General features: G+C 41.7%; 2 protein-coding genes across 11 annotated transcripts in view; both read left to right on the top strand.

The window, feature by feature from the left end:
• Window positions 1–17,473, top strand: part of DNAJC6 (DnaJ heat shock protein family (Hsp40) member C6) — a 157,939-nt gene extending 140,466 nt beyond the window's left edge. For 5 of the 7 annotated variants that reach the window (XM_057717294.1, XM_057717295.1, XM_057717292.1 and 2 more), the window contains 6 exons: window positions 1,940–2,008; window positions 3,026–3,145; window positions 8,912–9,175; window positions 11,704–11,846; window positions 13,823–13,999; window positions 15,163–17,473. In XM_057717294.1, the coding sequence (XP_057573277.1) occupies window positions 1,940–2,008; window positions 3,026–3,145; window positions 8,912–9,175; window positions 11,704–11,846; window positions 13,823–13,999; window positions 15,163–15,264 (875 nt within the window). In that variant the 3' untranslated portion in view covers window positions 15,265–17,473. The remainder of the gene's footprint in view (window positions 1–1,939; window positions 2,009–3,025; window positions 3,146–8,911; window positions 9,176–11,703; window positions 11,847–13,822; window positions 14,000–15,162) is intronic. The other 2 variants (XM_057717298.1, XM_057717297.1) reach the window with 2 other exon arrangements.
• Window positions 17,474–21,594: 4,121 nt separating this feature from the next.
• Window positions 21,595–26,676, top strand: part of LEPROT (leptin receptor overlapping transcript) — a 58,684-nt gene continuing 53,602 nt past the window's right edge. For 2 of the 4 annotated variants that reach the window (XM_057717291.1, XM_057717289.1), the window contains exon 1: window positions 22,177–22,260. In XM_057717291.1, the coding sequence (XP_057573274.1) occupies window positions 22,245–22,260 (16 nt within the window). In that variant the 5' untranslated portion in view covers window positions 22,177–22,244. Of the gene's footprint in view, window positions 21,618–22,160; window positions 22,261–26,676 lie in introns of those variants that run through there. The other 2 variants (XM_057717290.1, XM_057717288.1) reach the window with 2 other exon arrangements.

Genomic DNA, 26,676 nt, shown 5'->3' with positions numbered 1-26,676 from the left:
CTGTGAGCAGGACAGAAGATGTGTATTACTTGGTTTCAGACAGTTAGCACTCCTTTGTTTTGTGGCTACACTTCTTATTTTGATCTGTGCCATGCTAAGTGAGTGAAAGCATTTTCCATTGTCCTTGCTGAGAAGGGAATTATTCCACTGTTAGTGGGTCAGTTGCATCCTCTTCGTACACAGGTGAGACTCAGATGTCAGGTTGGGAGGTCAGATTGCCCACCTCCGATTTCTACAAGGCACCATCAGTCTCTTCTAAAAATCAAGAAATATTGCCTTTGAGTTCTACAAATGTTTACTGAACATCTGCTCTGAAGAGAATAATCATTTGGGACATAATTTGAGAAGAGAAACTAAGCAAGTAACCTTTATAAAAGGCAAAATAGAAGTTTAAAATATTGGGTAATTACCGTTTCATTTGCTTATTCCTTTTTCTCCAAAAGATTTTAAGTTTCTTAAGGATAGGTACTGTGTCCTTTAGCTGTCTGTTCTCTGGTCAGGTGCCTTGTGTGTGGTAGGTGATTATAAGGATTTGTGGGTTTGATTATTAATAAGGTTGAAGTACTAATTCTTAGTTCTGTATCCTAGTTAGGTGTAAGACTAAGGTCAAATAGATAGCCAGTGGGAAGTTGTTGTATAACAAAGGGAGTCCAACTCGAGGATGGAAGATGCCTTGGAGGACTGGGGTGGGGAGGGTGGGGGGGGGAGTTGAGGGAGGGAGGGAATACGGGGATGTGTGTATAAAAACAGATGATTGAACTTGGTGTACCCCCCCCCCCAAAAAAAAAAAGACTAAGGTCAAAGTTTATAGGAAATCAAACAGCAAATGTTAGCAGAATTGTCTCATTTCCACCTCAGTTTTCATGGATTACTATGGAACTAGGGAAGAGAGAACTAAAAGGAAAGAACTGTTATTTTTGATGATGGCATGTTCTGTTTAATTCGATGATGGGAAGATACACAATGTCTTAGTTTGTACTAAGCAAGCAAAACAGATAAATGTAAGGCTTGACAAGGCTAATCTTGGTCCTTTGATGATCCTTTTGGTGGTGGTGGTGGTGGTTTGTGTGTTGTATCTTAAATCCTACTTGCAAAGTTATTTTAGTATTTGCATTATACTCACCGATTTAATGAACAGAACCTAGAAGAGTCTTAGAAAGAAATTATTTCTTATGGCATCCTATTTCTTATTTGGATTTTGTAGATGTAGAATAAAACTTTTTCTACCAATGTGTACTCCTCTAATATGTCCAGTTCCCTTTAGCTGAACATTTCTTTTAAATTCTACATTTGGAACTTCGAGAGGGGTCGTCAGCATGATCTATTTTGAAGCTGCAGTGAGTTTGTTTTGAGTGATAGTAGAAACATCCCTGACACCAGCATGGTGGATGGTATCTAGTCAGTCCCCAGTACATGTTCTGACTGACTCATCATTCTCCATTCATGTCACAGCAGAGGAGAAAACAAAATTTCAGTTCTCAGTTGTTCGTGCCTCTCATACGCTTGTTAATGCCAACTTAAGGCCAACTGAGTTTAAGTTTCATTTCACTTTTTTTAATTGCCCGCTGACTTTGTGTTAAGCGTAGAAGTGGGACACACAAAGATGAATAAGATAATTCTCGCCTTCAAGAAACTCACAATTTACTGGAGACAGACTTATGCAGAGTTATAATTCAAAGTGTAGCTATGAGGTAAAATAAAAGTGAGGTAAAAATAAAAGAAGGAGCAAACAGTATATGGCTCATGTAAGTAACCACAGATGAAGGCACAAAATAGCAATGTTGCAGAATGTGGGGAGAGCTCAGAGGGAGAGTGGAGTCACCTGGGACCTGGACAGGTCACGTGGCCTCGTGAGAGGGAGCGCGTTCTCCTGTGTGAACTCAGAAAAGTGGATTCCGAGCTATCCTGTCCTGATTCTTTTTCTTCTCCCCATTTACAGCTTCTAGTACACCTGCTGTGAACATTCAGCCAGATGTTTCGGGAGGTTGGGACTGGCATACTAAATCAGGTAAAGGTCAGCAGATTCATTTTGTGCACATTTAACCAGTTGCTGAAGCATAATCCTTCACCCAGGATGAAGTGAATACTTAGCGAGTGTTAAACTCACCTGTGAAAGTTCCTAAAGGCTCACAGTCTGGTGGAGCTTTTCACATTGCCCTTGATGACATGGTAGTGCCACATGTTATATGTTATTTAACTTTTCTAAGTCTCATTTGCTAAATGTTTGCCTTGACAGTAGAGTTGGACAAATCTGGGTCTATATCTAACTCAAGCCCTTAGAAGCTCTTGGGGTTTTTTTTTTTTACCAGTCTGAATTTCAGTTTTCTTATCTGTAAACTGGGTTCATATTTCTTGTCCCACACAGTTATTTAACTGAAATAACTTATATGAAAATTTCTGGCGTAGGGTAGGTGCTGCATAATCTGAATGCTTTTCTTTCTTCACAGAGAACTTGTTTTCAGGCTAGATTTCTCTGTAATAAATAAATTCTCTTTCTCATAGCTAGTATTGTATTTCTTGAGAGCCATCTTGTTTGATTGTGTTCCTGATGCTGTGCAAGTTACACACACACACACACACACACACACACACACACACTCTACATGGTTATCACAGCAACTTTCTAAAGCAGTTCCTGTTTCCTTATTTAACCAATGAGAAAACATTGAAGCTCAGAGAAGTTAAGCAATATGCCAGAGGTCACTCAGCTAGGAAGTGGCAGAACCAGAATTCAGGTCTGATTGCAAATTCCATAGGAAAGAATGAAGTCAGGTGACATGAGGTAAACACTAGACATAGCAGATTACAGGGGTGGCCAGGAAATGACATATGCCTTCTCTGTTCCCTGTCCCTGTTCCAGGCCACTATTCACTTAAGTCACAAATAAGGTCTAGCAACTTCTAACATATTTGCAAACCCTGTCCTAAGTTGCCTTTAGAGACAAGGTGAGCAGTAGCTTTGGATTCTGATTTCAAAATTCAGCCATGGATGACTAACTCATTGTGAATGATCTTATTTTTTTCAGGAAGTTTTGGAATGGGAAGCAAGTCAGCTGCCACCAGCCCAACAGGCTCCTCGCATGGTACTCCCACTCATCAAAGCAAGCCCCAGACTCTGGATCCTTTTGCTGACCTTGGGACGTTAGGTATAAACCTGTCAGGTCAAGATATAAATTACATTTACTTATGGCTACAGAGCCTCAAATATAAATCTTTGGTGTTAAAACAAGCTGGTATTTTTACCTGGGATCTCATTAAAATCATGTGTATTCTTAAGCTATACACTAAAACCCGAGGTTGACTTAAAAAAAAGAAACAGGCTTCAAATACTGGGTTGGAACTAACCCCTATTAATCCATTTCTCCAATGCCCAGTTTTGGAGTAGTAGCATAATAAAGTTAGAACTTCTGGGAACATCTGACAATGGAGTCTGACTGCAGCAAAAGTAACAAATGTGTAGAGAAACGCTGAGAGACTAGGCTGGTCAGATAGATTTGTATGACGTTGGGCCAGCCATGCATACGCCTTACTGTGAAGTTGCCAGTGAGGTCTGCACACAGTATCCCTCGTCTCTCCATTGACAACAGTGCTTTCTGGTCAGTTTGTAAAATTCCACGCAGACATAGATCCTCTATACGTACAGTATTTCCAAATAGTTTTTCATCATATGTTAATTATTGTTGTAGGATAGGTGTTTCACGAGCAAGTAATTTTGGGAACACTGGGTTCGGTGGACTTGGGTTACTGCAGAAACTTCTGAGAATCAGTGCTTGTGGTGATGCTTCCCAGTGGGGGATACAGTGTGTAGGGTTCTCAAACTATTTTACCAAGGAACATTTCTTCAAGGAGTATTTCATTGGCCTAGCGTGTTCTGAAACCTTTTCTTCTTCCTTTCCCTTCCTCCTCTGGGCGGCACAGAGTTGTTCAATAAGGGTGGCACAGCTTTGACACCAAGGTTTAAATAAGCCATGTTTATAGTTTAGTTTCTCTGAAAGCCCTCTTGAGGCATTTAGAGCCAAATTGTCTGCAGGGATTGAGAACGTGACTACCATTTTATTTTATTTTTTAAAGAATATTCACCATGTGACTAATAGGTTAACTTTTTTTTTAACATTTTATTTATTTATTTATTTATTTATTTATTTATTTATTTATTTATGGCTGCATTGGGTCTTTGTCGCTGCACGTGGGCTTTCTCTAGTTGTAGAGAGTGGGGGCTACTCTTTGTTGTGGTGTGTGGGCTTCTCTTGTTGCAGAGCACAGGCTCTAGGCTTGGGCTTCAGCACTTGTGGCTCACGGGCTCTAGAGTGCAGGCTCAATAGTTGTGGCGCACGGGCTTAATTGCTCCACAGCATGTGGGATCTTCCCGGACCAGGGCTTGAACCTGTGTCCCCTGCATTGGCAGGCGGATTCTTAACCACTGTTCCACCAGGGAAGTCCATTTTATTTTTTGCCAGTAGTTATGTCAGGATCTTGACCTTCCCTTTTATACTTTTTAGACCTTTTTTCCTTTTAAGAACTCTCAAAATTATTTCCCTCTTTTTGTGTCTTCAACTTCAAATTTTAGAATAATAGCATCATATATAACAGGCAAAGTTCTACTTGAAATAAAATCTTACTCACTGTTCATTTTTTACCCATTTATCTCACAACTATTTACTAAGTGCCTTCTACGTGCTAACACTGTTTTAGTAAAAACCAACCAACCAAACATAGCCAAAACAAAATTCCTGCCTTCCTAAAGCTCATATTCTAGGAGGGAAAACAGACACTAAATGAATAAATACATAATACAATGTCAACCTAGTAAAAACAATTAATGTTTATTTGGAGGTTTTACTATGCGCCAGGCTCTGTTTTAAGTGCGTTACATATATCATTTCATTTAATCTTCCCAATAATCTTTTGAGGTAGTGACTACTATAATCCTCATTTTCAGATGAAGAAATGGGGACACAAAAGTTTAAGTAACATGCCCAAATCACAAGGTTTCAACACCGTGAATTCTAGTTCTGGAGCTTGCACTATAACTCCCTTGTAGAGTGCGGTGAAAAAAATAAGGCAGAAAGCGATAGCGAGTGGGGGATGGGCTGGGGTGTTATTTTAGATATCAGGTGGTTAGGGAAGGCTTCTCTGCAGAGGTGACCTGTATAGGAAGTTCTTTTTAAAAATCCAGCATCATGTCTTGCATCTAGTTGTCATGTCCTTTTAGACACTCAAAATAGCTGCCTTCATATCACTGCAACAACATACCTACTGGGAAGAGTTCAAGAGTTCTTTGTTGTTTTTGAAATGCAGTAATTGTTAAAAACCACTGGGGAAACTAGTTACCTAAATTTCCCCATTTTTCTAGTCACATAATGTAGGTAAGTTTCCTGCAGCGTCCAGGTCACCTTTCCCGGAGCTACACAGTGAATGGATAAATGAGCAACGGCTACAACACTGGAATTTTTGACTCCTAGGTAATTGCTTTAGAGTGAAAATTAGACTTCCAAATTATATAGCTGCAATTAAAAAAAAGATAGTATCCTTCTCCTTTAGGTATTTTCACATTGAACAATTCTGATACAAACACCGTAGTTCTTCCTGTAGATATTCTGATTTGATTGGTTTGGCTGTGGCTTGGGTATAGAGTGTTTAAAGTTCCCCAAGTGAGCCTGACGTACAGCCAAGTTTGACAACCACTGCTTTTGCTTTTAGTGAGGATAGCAGTAGCCTCTGGGTTCAGCTACTGATTTGTATTTCTGTCACTTCTCTGCTTCAGTGGCATTAAAAATTAGAATCGCTAATCATGGGTAGAAAATATTCTGGAAGGGTAGGCATCAGAAAGTCCTACAATATTGATGAACAGCTTGAGATCAGAGTCAGCATCTACTTTTTCACCACTGTATCTGCAGCCTGGCATGGAGAAGATGCTCAATAGTGTTTTATAAATGAACAGATAAATGACAGTGTGGTGGGAATATGGAAATATTTTTCAGGTTCTTCGTATCTTTCGATAGTTATTGAATTTTTAAATAATAAACATATATATGTGTGTGTATATATATATATTCAGAAAGAAGATAGTAGGCATCCTTAAAATATAAAATGAAATCCCAGTGAGTGCATTCCCAGCCTAAGGTATATATTGACGTACTGTTGGCAGAAGGGCCCAGGGGCTCACGAAGAGGGGCTTTGTGTTCCGAGTTAGAGACTGACGGGAGCAGTGCCAAACCTTCAGAGTACAACCCTGCCGTTACCTTTTTCTATTACCAAGTATTTACTGAGCCCTTATTGTGTACTGGTACATGCTGGGCATATGAACTTGCATTATTTTAAAATAATGCCTCTTATTCACTTAATTCAGGGATTGTGAAGAACTTTCACATAGCCACTGTGCCTTTATGGTATATCTGTGATGCAGACATAGTTCTGGTTTCACAGGTGACAAAACTGAGGTCAAGGAGATAAGTTTTTCACTGAACTTCAGAAGAGCAAGGATTCTCTGTAGACTGTGTTCAGTCATATTCCCATGCATGGTACTTGGTGTTCAGTAATGCTCAACCAATACTGATGAATGACTGTATGAATGAAAGAATAAATAAATGCACACAAGAACGAAAGCTTGAATGAGTGATAGAGCAGAGACTCAAACTCAGATTGACTCTAGATCCAATGGTCATAACACAGCATTCCCAGTTGGAAAGGAAAGAGGAGCCCAGATCAGAACAGAGAAAATATCTATATAAAGAAACAGTAAGTAAGGGGTGAGTTGTAGTGAAAGACTCAGAGATTTGGGGAGGGTTAGGGATTATGGATGCAGGAAATGGACATACTATGTGGAGATAGAAAGCCCATAGTCAAGTCCCAGCTCTGATTACTAGCTGTGTGATCACGAGCACATCAGTATACCTCCCAGAGCCTTGCTTTCCTCATCTTTAAAGTGGGGCCAGACTGTGGAAAACAGTGTAGATGTTTCTCAAAAAACTAGAAATAGAACTACCATATGACCCAGCAATTCCACTCTGAAAAAAACAAAAACACTAATTTGCAAAGATACATGCAATGTTCATAGCAGCATTATTTACAATTGCCAAGATATGGAAGCAGCCAAGTGTCTGTCAACAGATGAATGGATAAAGAAGATGTGGTATGTATATACAATGGACTACTACTACTCAGCCATAAAAAGAACAAAATGTGCCATTTGTAGCAACATGGATGGGCTTGGAGGGCATTATGCAAAGCAAAATAAGTCAGACAGAGAAAGACAAATACTTATGATATCACTTATATGTGGAACCTAAAAAATACAACAAACTAGTGAATATGACAGAAAAGAAGCAGACTCACAGATACAGAGAATGAACTAGTGGTTACCAGTGGGGAGTGGGGGAAGGGCAGTAAAGGGGGGGAGTGGGAGGGACAAACTGCTGGGTGTAAGATAGGCTTGAGGATGTACTGTACAACATGGGGGGTGTAGCCAGTATTTTGCAATAACTAAATGGGAAGTAACCTTTAAAAATTGTACAAAAATTAAAAAAAATTTTTAATGGTAATTTTGACAAAGAAAATAAAGTGAGGCCAGTAACACTACTTACTTCCTAAGGGTGTTGTGTAGATTGAAGGCATTAATATTCATAAACATTTTATAAATTCTAAAGAGCTATATAAATGTTATTTTATTATCACTATTGCTTTGGAATTGGTGCCTGAAAGGGTCCCTGGAGATCACCACATTTCAGTTTCTCATTTTACCTCTTTAAACATGAGCTACAACTGGTCTTCATATTTTAGAAAAAGGGCAGCACATATGCAGTGAGTACTTAAAAGTTAGGAGTTACAGAATCAGGATTCTACTTAAATTCCCAGCACAAAGTAATATCATTTTTTAAAGCTTGAATAAGATTCTTCGCCCTATTCAGAGCTGTCAGAGTGTTAGCTGTGTTTACTCTCTTTGCAATGAAATGCAAGTTGAAACCTATTTAGGAAATTTCAAAACTTCTTTTACTTGCGGGCACTAACCATGCTTGTATTTATAACAATGAATAATGCTGCTCATTGAAGTTTTTTTTTTTTTTTGCTATTACCATTTTTTTTAAACTATACATATTTATAGTAGCTTTTTTTGGATATATTTATTTATTATTTATATTTGGCTGCAGTGGGTCTTCATTGCTCTGTGCGGGCTTTCTCTAGTTGTGGCGGAGCAAGGGCTACTCTTAGTTGCAATGCATGGGCTTCTCTTGCGGTGGCTTCTCTTGTGGAGCACGGACTTTAGGCGCACGGGCTTCAGTAGTTGTGGCTCACGGGCTCTAGAGCGCAGGCTCAGTGGTTGTGGTGCTCGGGCTTAGTTGCTCCTCAACATGTGGGATCTTCCAGGCCCTCGGATCAAACCCGTGTCCACTGCATTGGCAGGCGGATTCTTAACCACTGTGCCACCAGGGAAGTCCTTCATTGAAGTTTAAGTAGTACCTTCATGAGTGAATGTGTTTTGTTGTATTCCCTGTTCTTACCATGTGATAGTTTTTACTCCAGTGAAGAAATAGAATCTGCTGAGAGGGTGGGAAGGAGGGCTGGGATGGCATAGTGGAAGAGCCAGAGCTCTTCTGGCTTAGGGTCAGAGACTTGGACTTAAGTCCCAGGTCTGCCACTTTTTGGCTGTGTGACTTTGGGAAAGTCACTTAACTACTCTGAGCTACAGTTGGTTCATCAAAAGAAAAAAATGGGGCTGCTAATACATACCTAAAAATGTCCTTGTGGGGATTAAAGGAAATGTATGACTGCAATTTTTTTTAACTATTAGGAAGGCTAATTGTGCCACCAGTCAAGGGAGTTCCCACTAAAGTCATTGTAAAGAGTCACTTGAGACACAGGAGTTAGAGGCTACTCAAAATAGCATTACCTTCTTTCTCTCTTTTTTTCTGTAGGTGGTTCTTCCTTTGCCAGCAAACCTTCCACACCAACTGGACTGGGTGGAGGATTTCCACCTCTCAGCTCCCCGCAGAAAGCATCTCCCCAGCCTGTGGGTGGGGGATGGCAGCAGGGAGGTGGCTACAGCTGGCAGCAGACGCAGTCTAAGCCACAACCCAGCATGCCCCACGCCTCTCCCCAGAACCGACCCAACTACAACGTAAGCTTCTCATCCATGCCTGGCGGCCAGAACGAACGTGGGAAAGGAGCAGCTAACTTGGGTGAGGATGATGGTATGGTACCCAAATGTATGTATGCCTGAAGAAGGAGGTAGAAAACAATTCCGGTAGTTTCTGAGGCAATCTAGGAACTGTAGAGACACAGCATGATCCCTGCATCAGAGTGATGCCTGGAGCTCCTGGGTTTACCAGCTCCTAACACAGATGGTTTTGTGAGTGCTGGCTCGCCTCTCAGTCTCTCTCCACACTAGCAGAGCGCTTGGCACGTAGTAGGCACTAAATGAGTATTGAATGGATGTGAGTGAGTGGAGGGGTGGATGGGTCTTGAAGCTGTCATTCCTTTGGAAGAGAGCGTAGAAGAGGAAGGTTGGGAACTTTTCAAGCACTGTGTTTGCATTTGCTCTTGGGCCCTAGTTAGAGGAGTGGACATATCTTGGACATTTGGTCTTTTTTAAAACAAATAAATTTATTTATTTATTTATTTATTTATTGGCTGCATTGGGTCTTCGTTGCTGGGCGTGGGCTTTCTCTAGCTGCAGAGAGTGGGGGCTACTCTTCATTGTGGTGCGTGGGCTTGTTGCGGTAGCTTCTCTTGTGGAGCACGGGCTCTAGGCGCATGGGCTTCAGTAGCTGTGGCATGTGGGCTCAATAGTTGTGGCTCATAGGCTCTAGAGCACAGGCTCAGTAGTTGTGGTGCACGGGCTTAGTTGCTCTGTGGCATGTGGGACCTTCCTGGACCAGGGCTCAAACCTGTATCCCCTGCATTAGCAGGTGGATTCTTAACCACCGCGCCAGCAGGGAAATCCGGACATTTGGTCTTGATTATGCTCTGGTTGGAGGATGTTCCTGAGAGCATTGGGTTTCCTGTGATGGTTTTTTCCTCTCTTCTGAAAGAAAGTTACAGGAACACAGAATGGCCCCACAGCTAAGGCTGGAGGATACTCTGGATGGGATTCTTTCTTTTTCAAACAGGATTCTTGATTGAAAAATAATATATTTTGCATAGCAGGGATGGCTAAATTTGAGTTTGTTAAAAGGCAGGTTATGACATATTTTACATTTCAGTTGATTTGATTATACCTAAGAATGAAATGTATAGGGACATGATGAGGAAACAGGCCTTCCTATAGAACATGGAAAAGGAAATTTTTCTGCTTTTTCTAGCAGCTGTAGCTGACATTTATTCAGTGCTTATTATATATCAGGTGCTATTCTAAGCAGTTTTCACGTATTATTTCATATAATCTTCCAAAACCAACCCCATGTTGTAGACAGAGATCAATAATTTCCTAAGTCCATGCAGCTTGTAAGTAACAGAGCCAAGATCTGAACCAGGACAGTGTGGCTCCAGAACCCGTGTTCTTCACCACCACACTCTACTGGATATGACACAGATGACTTCTCACAATACTAACATGACAGGGACTCTCTTGTTGGGAATACAGCATCGTGTTTGTTCTTGAGTTAGCGGTGGATATTCCTGGATAACTCCATAGAGCCACTAGGCTTCCCCTCCATTTTTATTTTGAGTAGATGTGGGGTGAGTGTCTTCAATCAGCAAATATTTATGGAGCATCTTCAGTGTAAAAAACATGGGGGATACAGCAGCGAACAAGACAGACAAAATCCCTAGTCTCCGAGCACTCACGTTTTAGTGTGTGCACGTGACAGTGTATGTTCAGAATGCTTTACAGTATAGAGATGGCAAGTGGGGTTCAGTTCACACACCAGCTGTGGTTGATGGGCGTGGCCTGTGTGTCCTCCTGTGTTTTGGTTCTGTTTTGTTTAACAACAGACATTTAAATAGCCAGGCACTGTTCTAAGCACTTTAAAATATTAACTTATCAATTCTCACATCAACCTTATAAGGTTAAGTAGTATTAGTAACACCATGCCTGGTTGACAGATGAGGAAATTGAGGCATGGAGATGGTAAAGAACTTGCCCCAAGGTCACATTCTAATAAAGGCAGAGCTGGAATTCAAGACTCAGGAGTCTGTCTCCAGGGTCTTTGCTCTTTGCTACTATGCTAGGCTGCTTTTCCAAACAGACTGATAGAGATTGTGAGGCTAAAACCAGACTTAGGGAAAAAGAGCACTGTGATGGACTAAAAGTGTCAGCTGAGCATGGGCAGGACCATGGCGTGTGTGGATTTGAAGTACCAAAACCCAGGTCTCGGTCCCATCACTGATAGTAACTAGTTGTATGACTGGGGCCTGGAGGGGGTGTGGGAGGGAGCAGGGGGTAGAATCATGAGTATGTCATCTATAAAAAGATGGAACAGTAGATACGGAATTATTGAATTAGATTTAGTCTAGCAATCCGGCCCCAAGTCCGAGTTTTGCCATGGACATGATATATGATTCTGAACAGATCTCTTAAGTTCTCCAGACTTCGCTTACCTCATCTGTAAAATGGACATGACAGTCTCATACCCTACTCACAGGGTAAGTGAGAGGATTGAGGGGCTTAGTGCATGTGAAAGCACCTTGAAGACCAAGTGTTGTGGCATAATGATATATTATGTTTAAGAGTAAAATCTATAATAATTTTTAAAATACTGTGTTGCAGAAGGGAAACAAAAAGCAGCTGACTTTGAAGACCTGCTCTCTGGTCAGGGTTTCAATGCTCACAAAGACAAAAAGGGGCCTCGAACAATAGCTGAGATGAGAAAGGAGGAAATGGCTAAGGAGATGGATCCTGAGAAATTAAAGGTGAGTGAGCCCCTAACCCAGGGGGATTATTACGTGTGGAGCTGCCAGTGTGGAACTAACCTAGAGAAGATGCCATGTTAGGTTTCTAGCATCCACTTTATTTCGTTTGGTTCCTATAGCACTGATTTGAGCACAGCTGTGTCCATTAATAGCAAAGTACTTCCAGGGAGTGTTGTGTATGCTGTTTCATTTCTTTTCTCTTATAAAATGCGCTTTATTCCATGGTATGATAGTGTAGGTTTTCTTCTTTTACATTTTCAAATAAGCAATGGCACTCTTTAGGAGGTGATTTTATTATTCAGAGGGCATTCCGATCTATAAGTGAGTCATTATGATTTGTAAGAAGAATACATTATTTATGTTCTCTGTTTCTGCCTTGAGGGCTTAATATTAGGTCAGATCAGCTGAAGCCCTCAGGATCTCTTCTTTGCTGACAGAGAGGGAAATATTGGTGTACCTGGGAATTACTCACTCCTGTAATGTTAGACCTGGAGGTTTGGGAAGGTGGAAGGGAGGAAGGCTGAGGGAGGTGGGGTTCCTGGCTTCCTCACTGATCCCTTCTACTTTTAACCAGAGTGTTTTTCTTTTATCTGTTTTTGATTCTTGGGAGTCTAGGTAAGATTTTATTTGGGGAAAGAGCATGTTTCCCTATTATTTTCCTTTAAAGTTTGCAAACCAGTGACTCTAACCCTTATTTCATAGATGAGAAAACAGAGACATTAAGGGTTAGCTGAGGATGTTATTGTGGATGATGGTTAATTTGGGAACAAAAGAGTGGTTATATTGATGAATGGTGTGAGGTAGTGAAAGAGTTTGTAAAGATCAAGAGAATTGGAATGCCCTTCACAGACAGAGAGGCTGAATTCCCACATGATGAAATATACTGACACTGTAACAGCCTGGAAGATAAGGGTCTCATCTGTTACTCCAAAACCAGGAGTGGCACAGCCAGTCAGTGTTACATATTTTGAAAAAATATATCGCTGTTCTTCTCCATAATTTCCCTACAGATCTGAACATTTGCTGAAGATGTACAGCTACTATTTGGAGTACAGTATAGGGTTCTTTGTTTGCATTTGTTTTTCACTTCATACAACATCACAAAGGTTTTATATTCCTTCCCAAAACACTGTGCTCCATCTCAAGAACCTCTGTTCATTACGTAAACTTGGACAATTTTCTATAAAATAAAGTCGTTAATGTCTTTTAAACCACGCTTGGTTGTTTAGTTGGTGTGGGGTATTTAATCATTTGGGAGAAGCCTTAATTTACCTTTGCTGAGCTCCTGTTGTGCGCTACATGCTGTACATTGTTACAAACCCTTCCATTTAATCCTCTCATTTGTTCAAACTATGAAGATACTTTGGATGCTCATAGTTTGAATGAATGACTAAAGGTGTTCATTTAACAAACCTTTTTGAGCTGTATTTCGTGCCAGACATACTATTTGATTTCTGAGTTATAGTGATATGTAAGAAACACTATCTTCCTTCAAACAGGTCTGCCTAGTGGCAGGGAAAGACAAAGACATGCTTAAAATAAAGTGTAGCACATATTATGATAGAGACATGTTTGAAAGGTAGCCCGGAGAAATTTGTTCTTTTTTCCAAGGGATTTTTTTGTTTATTGTCTATGTGTCAGACACTGTACTAGACAGAGCAGATAGTGAGGACCCAGATAGACATGGTATGTGCCCTCATGGAGTTTATACTTTAGGAGTGAGTAATTAACTCAGGGGGGCCAGAGAGAAAGGAGGGTATTCAAACTCTCAAAGGCAGAGCAGTATGAAATTCCTGAGCAGGCTCTTGAAGGATGATGAAGAGATAACCTGAAAGACGAGGTAGGGGGTGGAAGAAGAAAAGCAGTCCAGGTAGAGGGAAGGTCGGAGTATGCAGGTACTCAGTGTTCCAGAGTCACAGTGGAGACCCTCTGGACTCGAAAGCATTTGAATTTCTGAACTGCCCCTTTGTTTACAGATTCTGGAATGGATCGAAGGCAAAGAGAGAAACATCAGAGCACTTCTGTCCACGATGCACACTGTGCTGTGGGCTGGGGAGACTAAGTGGAAACCGGTTGGCATGGCAGACCTGGTCACGCCAGAGCAGGTGAAGAAGGTGTACAGGAAGGCTGTGCTGGTGGTGCACCCAGATAAAGTGAGTACAGCCTGCTCTCCTGCACCGCCTGTCTGATCCTCCTGTCATTAGTTTATAAGCATGTGTCAAAGCATCATACATGCAACTTGCTGCTTATTAGGCCATTTATATGATGAAATAAATTCCATGGGCTCAAAAAAGGTTTTAAACAAATAGTTACACTTCATGGTGCAGAAGAAAAGAAATGAAACTATATATTACAAATTATGGAATGGGGGCTTTCCTTACATGTAAGGTTCACCACTGACTAATTTTCAGGGATCAGATACAAACTCTCCTGACTTAAGGATGGGCTAAGAGCTGGACAGAGGAAAATTTTCTCCTATAGAGATACAGCAAGATATTTAGCCAGGATTATATAGTGAAGCTTTAGAATGAAGTTGGCAAACTTGGTGAGAATTAACAAAATATTCAAAATGGAACTAAATTCTTCCCTCCATTGATTATGCCAGCTTATGTTTTCATCGAAGTGCATACACATATATGTGCTCTACATTGTCAGAAACTTCAACTACTGGCTGGCCCAGTTGAGATCACCATTATACACAGAAACCTCCCTGACAGATTTGGGTCACCTGCTGTCTTATGGACTGTACCAGTCCTATGATGTGAGGTTGAGACTGCGGTCCTGCTTGGGAACACATGCTTGAATTTGATATATTTGATTTTCATCTCTCCACCCTTTTTGTGACTAATCTGGATAGTATTAAAGAAATAATGTGTTTCAGTGAACCAAAGAGAAAGGGAAACAGCCCAGAAAAATCCACAAACTGTATGCCTGTGATATGGGTATCAGGAACTTTTTTTTAGAAGTGGGAAAATGAGTTTTTCAATATACAGCCAATCAGTTGGAGATAGGCAGTCATGAACCTTTGTCATTTGGTAGATAATTCTGGAGAATGGAGATACATCTTGTGCTGCCCTATAACTTCTCTGTTACCTACTCAGTGAGTGATCACTACTACAATATGTGAATTTCTAGGGGGAGGGCTTTCTGGGGAGGCCATAGTAATTAGGGGCATGTAGATGGGGCTGTAAAAAGAGAAATGGCCTAACAGAAAAACATTTCAATTACTTAGAGCCCACATATTAGCACTGAAAATTTTAATAAAAATAAAACTTTGGTTTGTGATATCTAACGTGTGTATTTTTTTTTTCTATAGGCTACTGGACAACCCTATGAACAATATGCAAAGATGATTTTCATGGAGCTCAATGATGCCTGGTCTGAATTTGAAAATCAAGGCCAGAAGCCCTTGTACTAATTTATGAGCTTTTCCGTCTCTGCTGCAGACCTGTGCTAATGCTTAGTGTGTGTCACAGTTCTGAAGTTTTCACAGGTGAACCAAAAACTCCAACAACGTGTATCCAGTACTTAACTGTTAAATTACTCGTGAATTAATTCCTCATTGATAAGGAATGTGGATGTTTGTTTTCTCAAGTCCCCACCATGAAAGGTCCAAAGCAGGAGAGGAACGTTCAGTTAGATGACCTTGCAGTTTTACAACATTCCAGCCTGCCCTTTGGGGAAGTGGAAAATAGAGGCCACCAAAGGCATAGCACCCACCTCAGTGTCTGAGGATAGGATAATGTGCAAAAGTTATTATAACAGGATTACATGATGGACTTTAATGGTTTTCAGATTTTCTTCGAAAGATATAATTTGAGCAATGGCTTTACATAGACTCCAGGAACTCAACCACCAAGTATTTTTTTCAATGGAAATGTACTGTGGTCTCTAACATAATACTGTACCACTTCTTTTGGTCAAGAGGACTAACGCATAAAAGAATCTGAATTGTGGGAAGTGATTATACTATAATCCAGTGATTACTACCAACGCTTCCTGGGTAAGCTAAGTTTAGTGAAAATGCTGGCTAAAGAAAAGTAGGGACTCTGAGGATGTAGAAATCTGTATTCCTGGTCAGAAAGTTGGGCTGCTACCTTCTCTTCCCTTTAGAAAACTGTGGTTGCTTGAAGAAAATGTCTTAATACCATAATAACAACCTGATTTGAAAGAAACTTCTAATTTTGCCATAGACTTAATGATCTTCCTTTTGCTTAGCAGATATGATGCTCTTAGCTGGGAGCAGGTCATCAAGCAGTTTGGCACATTCACAATTGATAAGGAAGGATATGTAGTATGGACTCCCATCTTCCAGGTTTGTGAGAGGCTGTGGGAAGAGAATAGATGACGACACTAACCACTAGTAACCAGACAGGGGTAGTTGCAGCGAGAGAGTCAAGTTCACTTCAGACCAAGTCAGTTGGCTTGTCAGGAATGCCTTCTTTGAGGAACCAGGTTCCCCTTCTCACCTGATGAAATTGGACCCCTTGAATTACTACAGTGGGGTTTATTGTTTGAAAAGTTGTTGGGGGTCCACAGGAACAACAGTCACACAGGGACATTTGAAAATAAAGCAGGACTGAAACCTTTGCAGACTTCAGAATGGTTGCATTTCAGTTCAGCATTCTGACTGTTTCTCGCTTTGAGGGGCAAGCAGTTGTTATCCTGCGACTTTAGTAGATCTCTTTGGGTGTGCACATACACAGTGTGCAGAGGATATATATGCAAAGCAGATGGCCAAAAAGATCTCCACGCTAATCTTAAAAGGTTCATGCTCAGTATCGTGAAAAGCTTTCAAAAGTTGTTTTTAAAAGACAATCCTTTTTTTTTGTTTCTATTTTCACTTTCTTGCGGCAAACTACTGGAAAAGCAGAATGCCCAAAATACTTTACGTTCTATATACAACTCTCTCGTTCTTTCTCTTCCCTTTCCTTTCCCTCCCTCCCCCTCCCCTTTTTTTTAAATGGCTCATTATTTATTTTACCTTTTGCTGACAATGTGAAATGCCTAAAATGTTCTCTTTTTAAATACGCAGCTGTAAACTGTTCAAAGTAACCATAAAAAACTAGGTGTTATTTATTAACATATAAAATAATATTTGATGCAGTATGTGCTTGTCTTATTTAAAATTGGAATGTGACACATGTTGCTGTGACTTTTTTTCCTCATTCACATTTGTAGATATTGTGTGAACTACAGTATATAATGATAATAATTAAAAGGATATCATGTGAATGTCACGTACATTTTGAAATGATAGAACTATATTAGCTTTGTATCATGTTTGGATGATTCATCAATGTTCACAGTTTAAAACATCATTAAACATTATGTAATTAGCACTGAGAAAGAATCTTACCTAACTTAAATTTGGGATGTTCCCTGTCTCTTTTCTGGATACATTATAATTCTGGACCCCTATTTATCTCAAAACTCTTAACATATGCAGACCAACAGGTTTTCGCATTCCTTTTAAATATCTGGTTGTGACAGAGCTCGTTGTTGGTCAGATTCACTGTTTCATTCATATTTATTGTAATATATTTTTTGTTTTGTAAATATGTTACACTCAACAAAATGTGATTGGTCTAAAATATTTGTAATGTATATTAAAAGGCTCAAAAATATTTGTAGAAACGTAAGTTATTTTTGCACTCATAGGAATATGATGATAAGTTTGAATTATACCTTCTGACATGATTCACTTTTAAGAAAAGTTATGAGGAAAGAATGTGAAAAGTACATAATACGTTTGCACCAAAACATAATTTGACAGGATTTCTTGGTTTATACTTTAACCACCCCCATTGCCACCCTGGCCCCCAGGCACAGACATACTTTTGATCATGTTGCATGCATGCTACATCTCAAAAAGAATCAGCATAGAAATCCTAGTTTTCTAGCTAGGATATTAATGCCTTTGTGTGCTGAGGCAAAGGGATTGATCCTAGGAGTCTAAGACTTTGTCATAGAAAACAGATCACTTAGTTCTTTAAGAAGAGAAGCAGTGCTGTTCATTTGGAAGCGAATGTTGCAAATCAAAAGCATGTGAACTATCACTGTGGTGTCTCTGACTGGAAGAACGTTCAGGTTGGACCCTAATGCTGCTGCTGAAACACTTATTGTATAAGGAATGAACATGCAAGTAGAATTCCAGAACCAGTTATCACAGCAGCAGGACAGGTTCCCTGCTGGAAATATCTATTGGGAAATTTAGGTCAAGTAGACACAGGTTTCGGCTGTTCTACACATAAACCATGGTGTTTGGGCATAGTGGTACAGTGTTGGTTTGAGACCAAAAGACTGGGTTTGGATCCTGGTTTTCCCACTTAAGGGCTGTTATATTGGGCAAATTGCTTAAAAACTCTCTAAATCTTAATTTTATTACTGTCAAGTAGAGACAATTCTAATGACCCTGCAATGGAGGAATTAGGGATTGTGTATACAAACTATAATCAAATGGGTAGGTACTCACTAAATAGTAGGTATCGTTATTGTTCCTAATAGTTGATAAAACAGTGTACCACTGCCAGTTAGTACCGGGGCTAGAATTACACTGAAGCCTCAGGTTGTGGGGAGAGGATAACATGAGTGGGAAAAGGCAACCAGAAGTAAAGTGTGCCTTAGCCCTGTTTTCTACCTCCCTGGGCTGGCAGAGATCTGTCTGCATAAAATGGCAGACTCACATTGTAGGTTCTGTGAAGGGAGTGGCTATGTGTAAAGAACTGGTGGCTGAGATTTAGGGAGGAAAGTTAACATTGATTCCAATAGTACTGCATCGTACTTGCATGTAACTTAAGCACTGACTTGAGAGCCACCCTAGTGCAGATAGGGTGCCACTGCCTCTATCTTGAATGCACTACCCTAGATGCTGTTATATATATTCATTTTCACATTTAATTTTCAAAAAGTTCTGAGAGGCAGGTTTTGTAAATCCTAGTTCAGGAAATGGAAGCATGGAGAGGTTTACCCAGAGTTGAGGTTTGAGGTTAGATCTTTTCTGTATGATAGGGAAAGACGATATTATATATGGTGAACTTTATTAATGTTTGTGAATTCAACCAATATTTTGTGTATACTGTATGCAAAATACGAGCAGATCTGTAAGGGAAGATTAAACTAATGAATGAATTGGATTGCCCTGTTAAACATTAAGGGCTGTTATTTCTAATTATCATGGCAGTTCCCGCCTTCTTGGTGCATAAGATCTACTATGGGGAACAATTCAAGTGCTTGACCGTCTGACTTCAGATTTAAACTGTTCAGGGCTTGATCTCAGCTTCCCTACTCACTAGTTACTATCTGAGCTTTAGTTTTCGCATCTGTAAAGTGGAGATAATAAAACCTAGTTCATAGTGTAAGAGAATTGAATGCAAGGAGAGAATATAAAAATTTATCCAAGGAAGTCCTGTGTAGTCCTAGCCAGTGTGACAGAGGACACAGATCTTAATACTTCTAAGTAAATACCAGTGGAAAGTTGGAGATAGGGTTCAGCTTCTAAGGTTTTACTTTCTGTTTTTGGTGAAAGTTTCCTCCTTTATTATTGAGGAAACACAGAATGGGAAAGTGGAAGAACAAGTTTTCAGTGAACATTTGGCAAGAGGAAAGCAGATTTTCTCAGGAGATGGTTAAAGCCTCTGTCAAGGTGGCTTTCTCTTTTAAGTGCTTCATAAACTGGAAAGGACAGCTGGTGTGGGCAGAAAAGTTGTTGGAGATAAATACTGTGTTTGCGTTTTTCTGGTTCCAGACATTACCGTGGGGCAAACTCCTCATCTTTTTGCTTCTCACCATCTTCCAGTTTGTTACTGCTAAGCCCGAGGCACTCAAACCAAGCTGTGCCTCTGAAGAAATGTCACTTTTCTCCAAAATCATTTCGCTTCCATGGGACTGGCCTCAGGCTGACATGGGAGGCTCCAGCAAACCGTTACATACGGTTTTCTAGACACCTGCTGGGTGGCTGGGAATGGAAGGGGAAATGGGAGATTTGACCTCATAGAAAATCATTGATTAAGGAGAAAGTCTTCCCATGAGTGCAACTTTGCACTTCCATAAGGGAGCTTAAAAACCTAGGCTTCCAGCGTTCTTGGGTGGTAGGCACTTTCCCTTGAGTGCTTTAACTCAACATAGGGAAAGAAGTTCTCAATGATTCTGAATAGACTGCAGGCTACAAAGTAAAGAATGCAGTGTAATTCTGGATCTGCAATCTCTGCAGTGAGCCAGGGATTAGCAACACAGTTTTGGGGGGTTTGTTTTTGTTTTGCTTTGTTTTTTTTTTTCTAGTATAGTCATTTAATGGAATGTTATACAGCACTTAAAATGAATTAACTAGAGTTTTCTGTATCACTATCAATATATCTCAAAAACAGTGTTGAGGGAAAAAAATTCTAGAAACATGTATACAGCATGATGCCATCTATACAAAATGTAATTGCAGGCAGGACAATTTTTTTATAAATTTATGTTATAAAAGGATAGACATATGTATGGGAATTATAAATAAATTAAGAATAGTTACCTCTAGAGGATAGGAGTGGGATAGAATTGAGGGGGGATGACAGGAGTCTTCAACTATATGTAATGTATTTTTAAGTCTTGGTCGTATATACATGGGTGTGTGCAAGTTTTTTTGATTTTAAATTTTTTGAAGTGAACTACAATTGACTTACAATATTGTATTAATTTCAGGTACACAATATAGTAACCACCGCAAGCCTAGCTACCATCTGTCACCATACAAAGTACACTGCAGTGTTATAGACTATATTCCCTAGGCTGTACACTACATCCCCGTGACTTACTTATTTCATAACTGGAAGTCTCTACCTCATCATCCCCTCCACCTATTTTCCCATTTTCACATGCCCCTCCCCTATGGCAACCATCAGAGCAACGCAGTTTTTAATAAGTGTACCTTCCGTCTGTGAGGAGAAATGGGAGGAGCTAGAAAAGTAAACTCACAAGTTATGTAACGTGTTCAGACGATAATACGTTCAGTGTACAGTTTTGAAAAAGGGTACCCAGCAGGGATCCTGAAAAGAGATGGTGGTGAGACTTTGTACTTACATAGCCAGGGGAACCCGGATTCCCACGAACCCCTTTATCTTTCAGTCCTGTTGAAAATCAAGAAAAAGCAACAGAGGAGGAATAGCACCATGAGCTGGAGGGGTTCTCCGTTACAATAAGGGATAAGCGGCCCATAATCCGACCTTCTCCAAAGAGCTGTGTGAATCAGGCAAGTCCCATACGTTCTGAGCCTCATTCTCTAGAGGTAAAACGAAGCGCTTGGACCAGATGGTTTTTAATGTTTTTTTCGGATTGTCCCTCACGTTCTGAGCCTCATTCTCTAGAGGTAAAACGAAGATAGTTTTTAATGTCTTTTTCGGATTGTCCCTCCAAGACAAAGCTCTCCATTCCTGTGAGGAGAGTATAAAAAGGCCCTGTGAATTCTAAACTGGCCTTGGTTACCTGCAGATCTTGAGGCCCCAAGGTATAAAAATAATAGCTATTTATTTAAAGGTTCACGAAAGCCTCACACATAAAACAGCTTATTGGTTTTTGTCTCTATTAAACCAGGATGTAAAGGAGAAAACGCTAGTGCTCGGAAAGTGCTAAAGTTGGTATTAAGCAAGGCATGCCCAGGCAAACAACAGAATCTTCGGGGCCTCTTCGCTGGTGCCTGCATCCCTACCTCCGCCACAGCCACAGCCACAGCTAGGTAAACGCAGACAGGCACACGAACGCACGCTAGGGCTCAGAGACTGTGACGCCAGGGTAAGAGGGTATCCCTTCCTCTTCTATCGCCTGCAATTTTCCCCGTCCCCTATTTTCTCCACCCTCACGCAGAGATTCCTTGAAGCCAGGAACCGCGATGCCGGGCCTTCCGCGCTGTGCGGGACGCGTCCCGAGTGGCCCGCGGACCCAGCCTACGGATGGAAGGGAGGCGCGTGGGGCAAGGCTGGGGTGATGCAGAGGCTTAGGGCCTAGGAGGAGAGCTAGCGGAGCAAGATCGCGGCCACGCTGAGCGAGCGGGTCTGCGTTGCAGGCCCATCGGTTTGATCCGGGTAGGGGCGGGGCTCTGCGTGGCGGGGCGAGAAGAGATCCGGATTGGCACGAGCGGGTTCTGAGTGGCGGAGCCTTGGGGACGACCCTTCGGGATCGGTAGGGGCGGGCTCTGCAGGGGCGGGCTCTGCGTGGCGGGGCGGGGCGGGGCTCTGCGTGGCGGGGCGGGGCGGGGCTCTGCGTGGCGGGGCGGGGCGGGGCTCTGCGTGGCGGGGCGGGGCTCTGCGTGGCGGGGCGGGCTCGGGACCCTAGGTACTGCCCCGGGCCGGACCTGGGCGGGGGCCGGGGCCGCGGCCGTGGCAGGAAGCCGGAAGCAGTCGCGGCCCCAGCTCGGGAGACATGGCGGGCGTTAAAGGTACATCCGAGGTCCTCGGCTCGCTGGTCCTGCGGTGGGGTCTCCGCCTCGGCTCCGCGCTAAGCCTGGAGCTGCGCCTTCAGCGCGTGGGCGGGGAACGGCCTCGCCCGGACCTGCCACCCTTCCCGCCTTTCCCGGGGGGGAAGGAGCTCGCCTGCTCGCTTCGCCCCTTGGGGTGCGGGTGGAGGCGTGTGTGGGGAGACCCTCACCCCTTTTTTTGCAAGGCTGTTGGCCTTCACGCTTTCACCGAGGGTCTGGGACGCTGCAGGCGGAGCCCTCTCTGGGAGCTCCTCCTTGGGAGACCCCACAGGGCATCACCTCCGCGGTTCCTTCCCAGTTCCTGGGAATGTACCCCTACCCCCTCCTCTGCCGAGTTTTAAGCTGGGCTTTTCCTTCCTGACGTGTCCACGCGAATGCCTCTCCTCCCTTTTCCTGCCACTTCGCAGAGTTTCCCATTTGTTCCAGAGGAGCTATTGTCTCCAGTGTTCTTGCCATTGGGGCACTGAAATCTGTTGTTCCTGATGATTTTTCCCATTGGGCAGAGTTGGCTGCAGGCGGGTGTCCGCGGAAAGCGCCCCGAGATGCTGTATTTGTCTTAATTGTGGAGAGTAGATTAGGTGGAATTTTATCGTTACTTTCATCTGTGTTTATTCATTTATGGACAGACAAGGGTAGAGTTTGTGCAGTACGTTCTTTTAAAAATTCAAGTATAGGTGATTTACAATATCGTGTTACAGGTGTACAGCACAGCTATTTATATATATAAGTATATACACATATATATATACACACTTCAGATTCTCTTCCCTTATGGGTTATTACAAAAATATTGAATATAGTTTCCTGTGCTATACAGTAGGTCTTTGTTCAGTACATGTTTTTGAATGGTGCAGTTGATTTAAAAAGGGTACCAAGAACACCAGTTTTCTCATCTGTGTGCCTTCAGAGGGATGCGGAATGGCAGCAGTGCCACAAGTTATTGGAAGGCTTCCTGTTGGTTTGGTCGGACACGGTTAGATTTCTAATCGTTTTAATAGAGTAGCAGAACTTGTTTCCATGTGGGAGTTCCTCTCCTTGAGATTTGTACCCAAAGATCTTCCCTCTCCAGTTGATCAACATGTGCTGTTAAACATGTGTACAGGTATGGTTGTACACATGCTTGTGTTCACTATGAAATTTAGCTGAGTGTGTAAGCTGTTAGCAGCAGACATGTTTTAAAATTATTTCTGGCTGACTTTTATATTCAGAATTAATTTAGTAAACATGATTTTCTTGGACAGTGTCCATTGTGTAATATATCTATTTGAAGCCAATGCAGAAAACAGATGACAAGTAGCAGCCCTGCACTGTGTTTAGTCATGCCTGGGAACTATCAAATAATAATGTTTATGTGTGAATGTGTTAGAAATTGTGAGGTGGTAAAAAGGAAGATAGGCTATGAAATGGAAAAGGACTAAGGAAAGGAAGCTTTTTGCAGATCATTCAATTCAACTTTTAATGAAGGACTGCTGTATGCCTGAGGCTTGGGATAAAAAGATAAATGAGAAGGTGTGTAACAGAGATGGAAATAATTGTGTTACTGTTTAAATGTCTAAGGTGTGCTCAGATACAATGGAAGCACAAAGATAGTGCGGGTTGAATGTATTCCCCAAATAAATGTGTTCAAGTTCTAACTCCCCAGTATCTATGAATTTGACCTTATTTGGAAATAGGGTCTTTGCAGATGTGATCCAGTTAGGATGATATTGAATTAATTGGACTCTAACCCAATGACTAGCGTCCTTATAAGAAAAGGGAAATTTGGACATGGAGACACATAGGAAGAACACCATAGGAAGACAGAGGCAGAAATTATAATGATGCAACTGCAAGCCAGGGAGGACTAAAGATTGCAGGCAACTACCAGGAGTTAGGAAGAGGCTAGGAAGGAGTCTTCCTTTAGAACCTTCAGAGGGAGCATGGCAACACCTTGATTTCAGATGTCAAGCCTCTAGAACTGTGAGAGAATAAATTTCTCTTCTTCTGAGCCACCCAGTTTGTGGTACGCTATTAATAGCAGCCCTAGGAAACTAATACAGATGGGATTACTTAACCCTGTTCCAGAGAGGGAGAGGACGGCTTTTGCAAAAGAGGCAATCCTTGATCTGAATCTAAAAGAATCAATAAGGCTTCACCTGGCAAAGGATGGGGTGAGGGCAGAGTTTATTCCCAGTGGAGAGTGCATGTGACATCGGACAGAGGTGCGCCTTGAATGTTAGAACAACTTGTAGGCTTTGAAAGCAACTGTGAAGGGGTGTATTATGTATTTGAGGGATCGCTATCTGCTGTGTGGAGGACTGACTGGAAGAGTCATGAGATGAAGGCAGGCATGACATGATAAAGGTATGCATGGGGACAGTAGCTGAGGGCACAACAGAAGAGGTTGTTGTCTTAGTCCTTTAAGACTGCTAGGACAAAAATACCATAAGCTGGGTGGCTTAAACAATAAACATTGGTTTCCTAGTTCTGGAGGCTGGGATTGCCAGATGAGGGTGCTGGCAGATTTGTTGTCTTGTGAAGGTTTTCTTCCTGGTTCCTAGACAGCCATCTTTCATCGTGTCCTCATATGGCAGAAGGGGCAAGGAAGCTCTGTGGAGTCCCTTTTATAAGGGTACTAATCCCATTCATGAGGGCTTCACCTTCCTGACCTAATCACCTCCTAATACCATCTCATTGGGCTTTAGGATTTAATATATGAATTTTGTGTGTGGGGGGAACACACACAATCACTCAGTCTTTAGCAGAGGGTTTGAGTGAGGTCAGGGAGATTGAGTCACCTTGACTTACTAATTTTCTAGAGAAGAGAGTGTAGGGTTGGTGTCAGTCTTTCAAGATAGAACCTTGGAAGGGAAGTTGTGTTTGGGAGGAGAAGGTGAGGATGTTTCAGTTTTACATCCTCGTTGAAGTGGAGGTCCTTGTTGGCTACCCAGAGAAGTCCAGATTGGAGTTGGAGGTGCAGGCCAAGCTCTTAGGACCTTCTCTGCGCTGTAGCATCAGGTGTGGCTGGGCCCTTTTGGTACCAGGGAGCTTTGGGTTGAATGCAGTGTCCCAGCAAGAGTGGAGTGACAAGAGAGATGAAGCTGGATGCCTGGTTAGCTCCAAGCTTAAGAGATGGCTGAGGATGCAATTCATGAAAAAGAAAAAGGGGGTAAAGAGCATTAACCGGAGATACAGTTGTGAACTTCGAGTGAGTGGTGTCCCAGAACAGAAGGAAGAGGTCTTCGGTTCCTAACTTTGAATGGTCTCCTGGAGGAGAGAGTGGTGCAGGTGGTCAGGCACAGCCAATGAGGAAAAGATCATCTTTATTGAAACAATATGGGGAAGGTTACTTTTGTACATTTTTCTTCCAAAAGTGACATGTACTAAATAGAAAAATATATAAAACTGACAGTCCTTCCTTGTCCCCTAACATCTGTGTACTCCCAGATGTTTTTTAAAATCACCGTGGTGTTTTCCTATAAAAGTCTTCCCAAATTGCCTCTTAAAGTAAAAGAAAGCAATCAAAATGTTAATTAGTTGACTCAGTGACTAATTTTGAGTGTTATGGATTTTTTTTCAGAGGGATATTTGGATAACTCAGTGTCCTGTGCTTGCTACCTTTGTCGAAGCACAGAAGCACGTCGCTAAAACGAGCAGACACCTATTTCAATCAACGTTTGCTTACTCAGCACCTTCTTTTGCCAAGCACTTCACATAGATTATCTCATTTGGTTCCCATAAACTCCCCGATAAGGTAGCACCATTATTCCCATTTTACAGGTGAAAAATCCGATTTAAGGAGGTTCAGCTTCTACCCAAAGTCACATAACCAGTCAGTGACAGAGTTGAGATTTGAACTCATGTTGGTAACACAGAGCTCAAGATTTTTTAACAGCTCATATTCCATCTCCCACTCAGCAGCGGACAAAACAGACACGTTCCTACCTCCTCAAAGATTAGTGTCCAACAGATGCAGGGAAATATTCAGGGGATTCTAGTCAGGAAGCATTTTCTATGAAGACATGAAAGCAATCTTCAAATGCTTGAAGCACTGTGGTTTGGGGAGGCACAATGACCAACGGGTCTATATTACAGGGAGGCAGTTTGGGGTACAATTTAAGGAAAGAGGGTTTTCAGCATTTAAAAACTGTCAGAGTGAAATGACTTGCCTCAGGTGGTAGTGAGTTTCCCTTCACGGGAGTCGTATTGACTGGCTGGCTGGTCTCTTGTAACAAATGTAGAGGGACTTCATGCATTAGATAGGGATGGAGTACTGGAAAGGCTTGAGCTCTTTCTCCCCCTGATGATTTCAAAGCGACGGACATAGGCGTTCATTTGCTAGTAAATGTAACATCAGTCAATGAAATAAGTTAATCACTGCATTCTTTTTTCTTATTA

Source organism: Hippopotamus amphibius, chromosome 1, assembly GCF_030028045.1.
Source record: "Hippopotamus amphibius kiboko isolate mHipAmp2 chromosome 1, mHipAmp2.hap2, whole genome shotgun sequence".
NCBI classification, from domain to species: Eukaryota; Metazoa; Chordata; class Mammalia; order Artiodactyla; family Hippopotamidae; genus Hippopotamus; species Hippopotamus amphibius.
The sequence above is the reverse complement of the archived record's forward strand: the minus strand, read 5'-3'. Positions and strand labels throughout refer to the sequence as shown.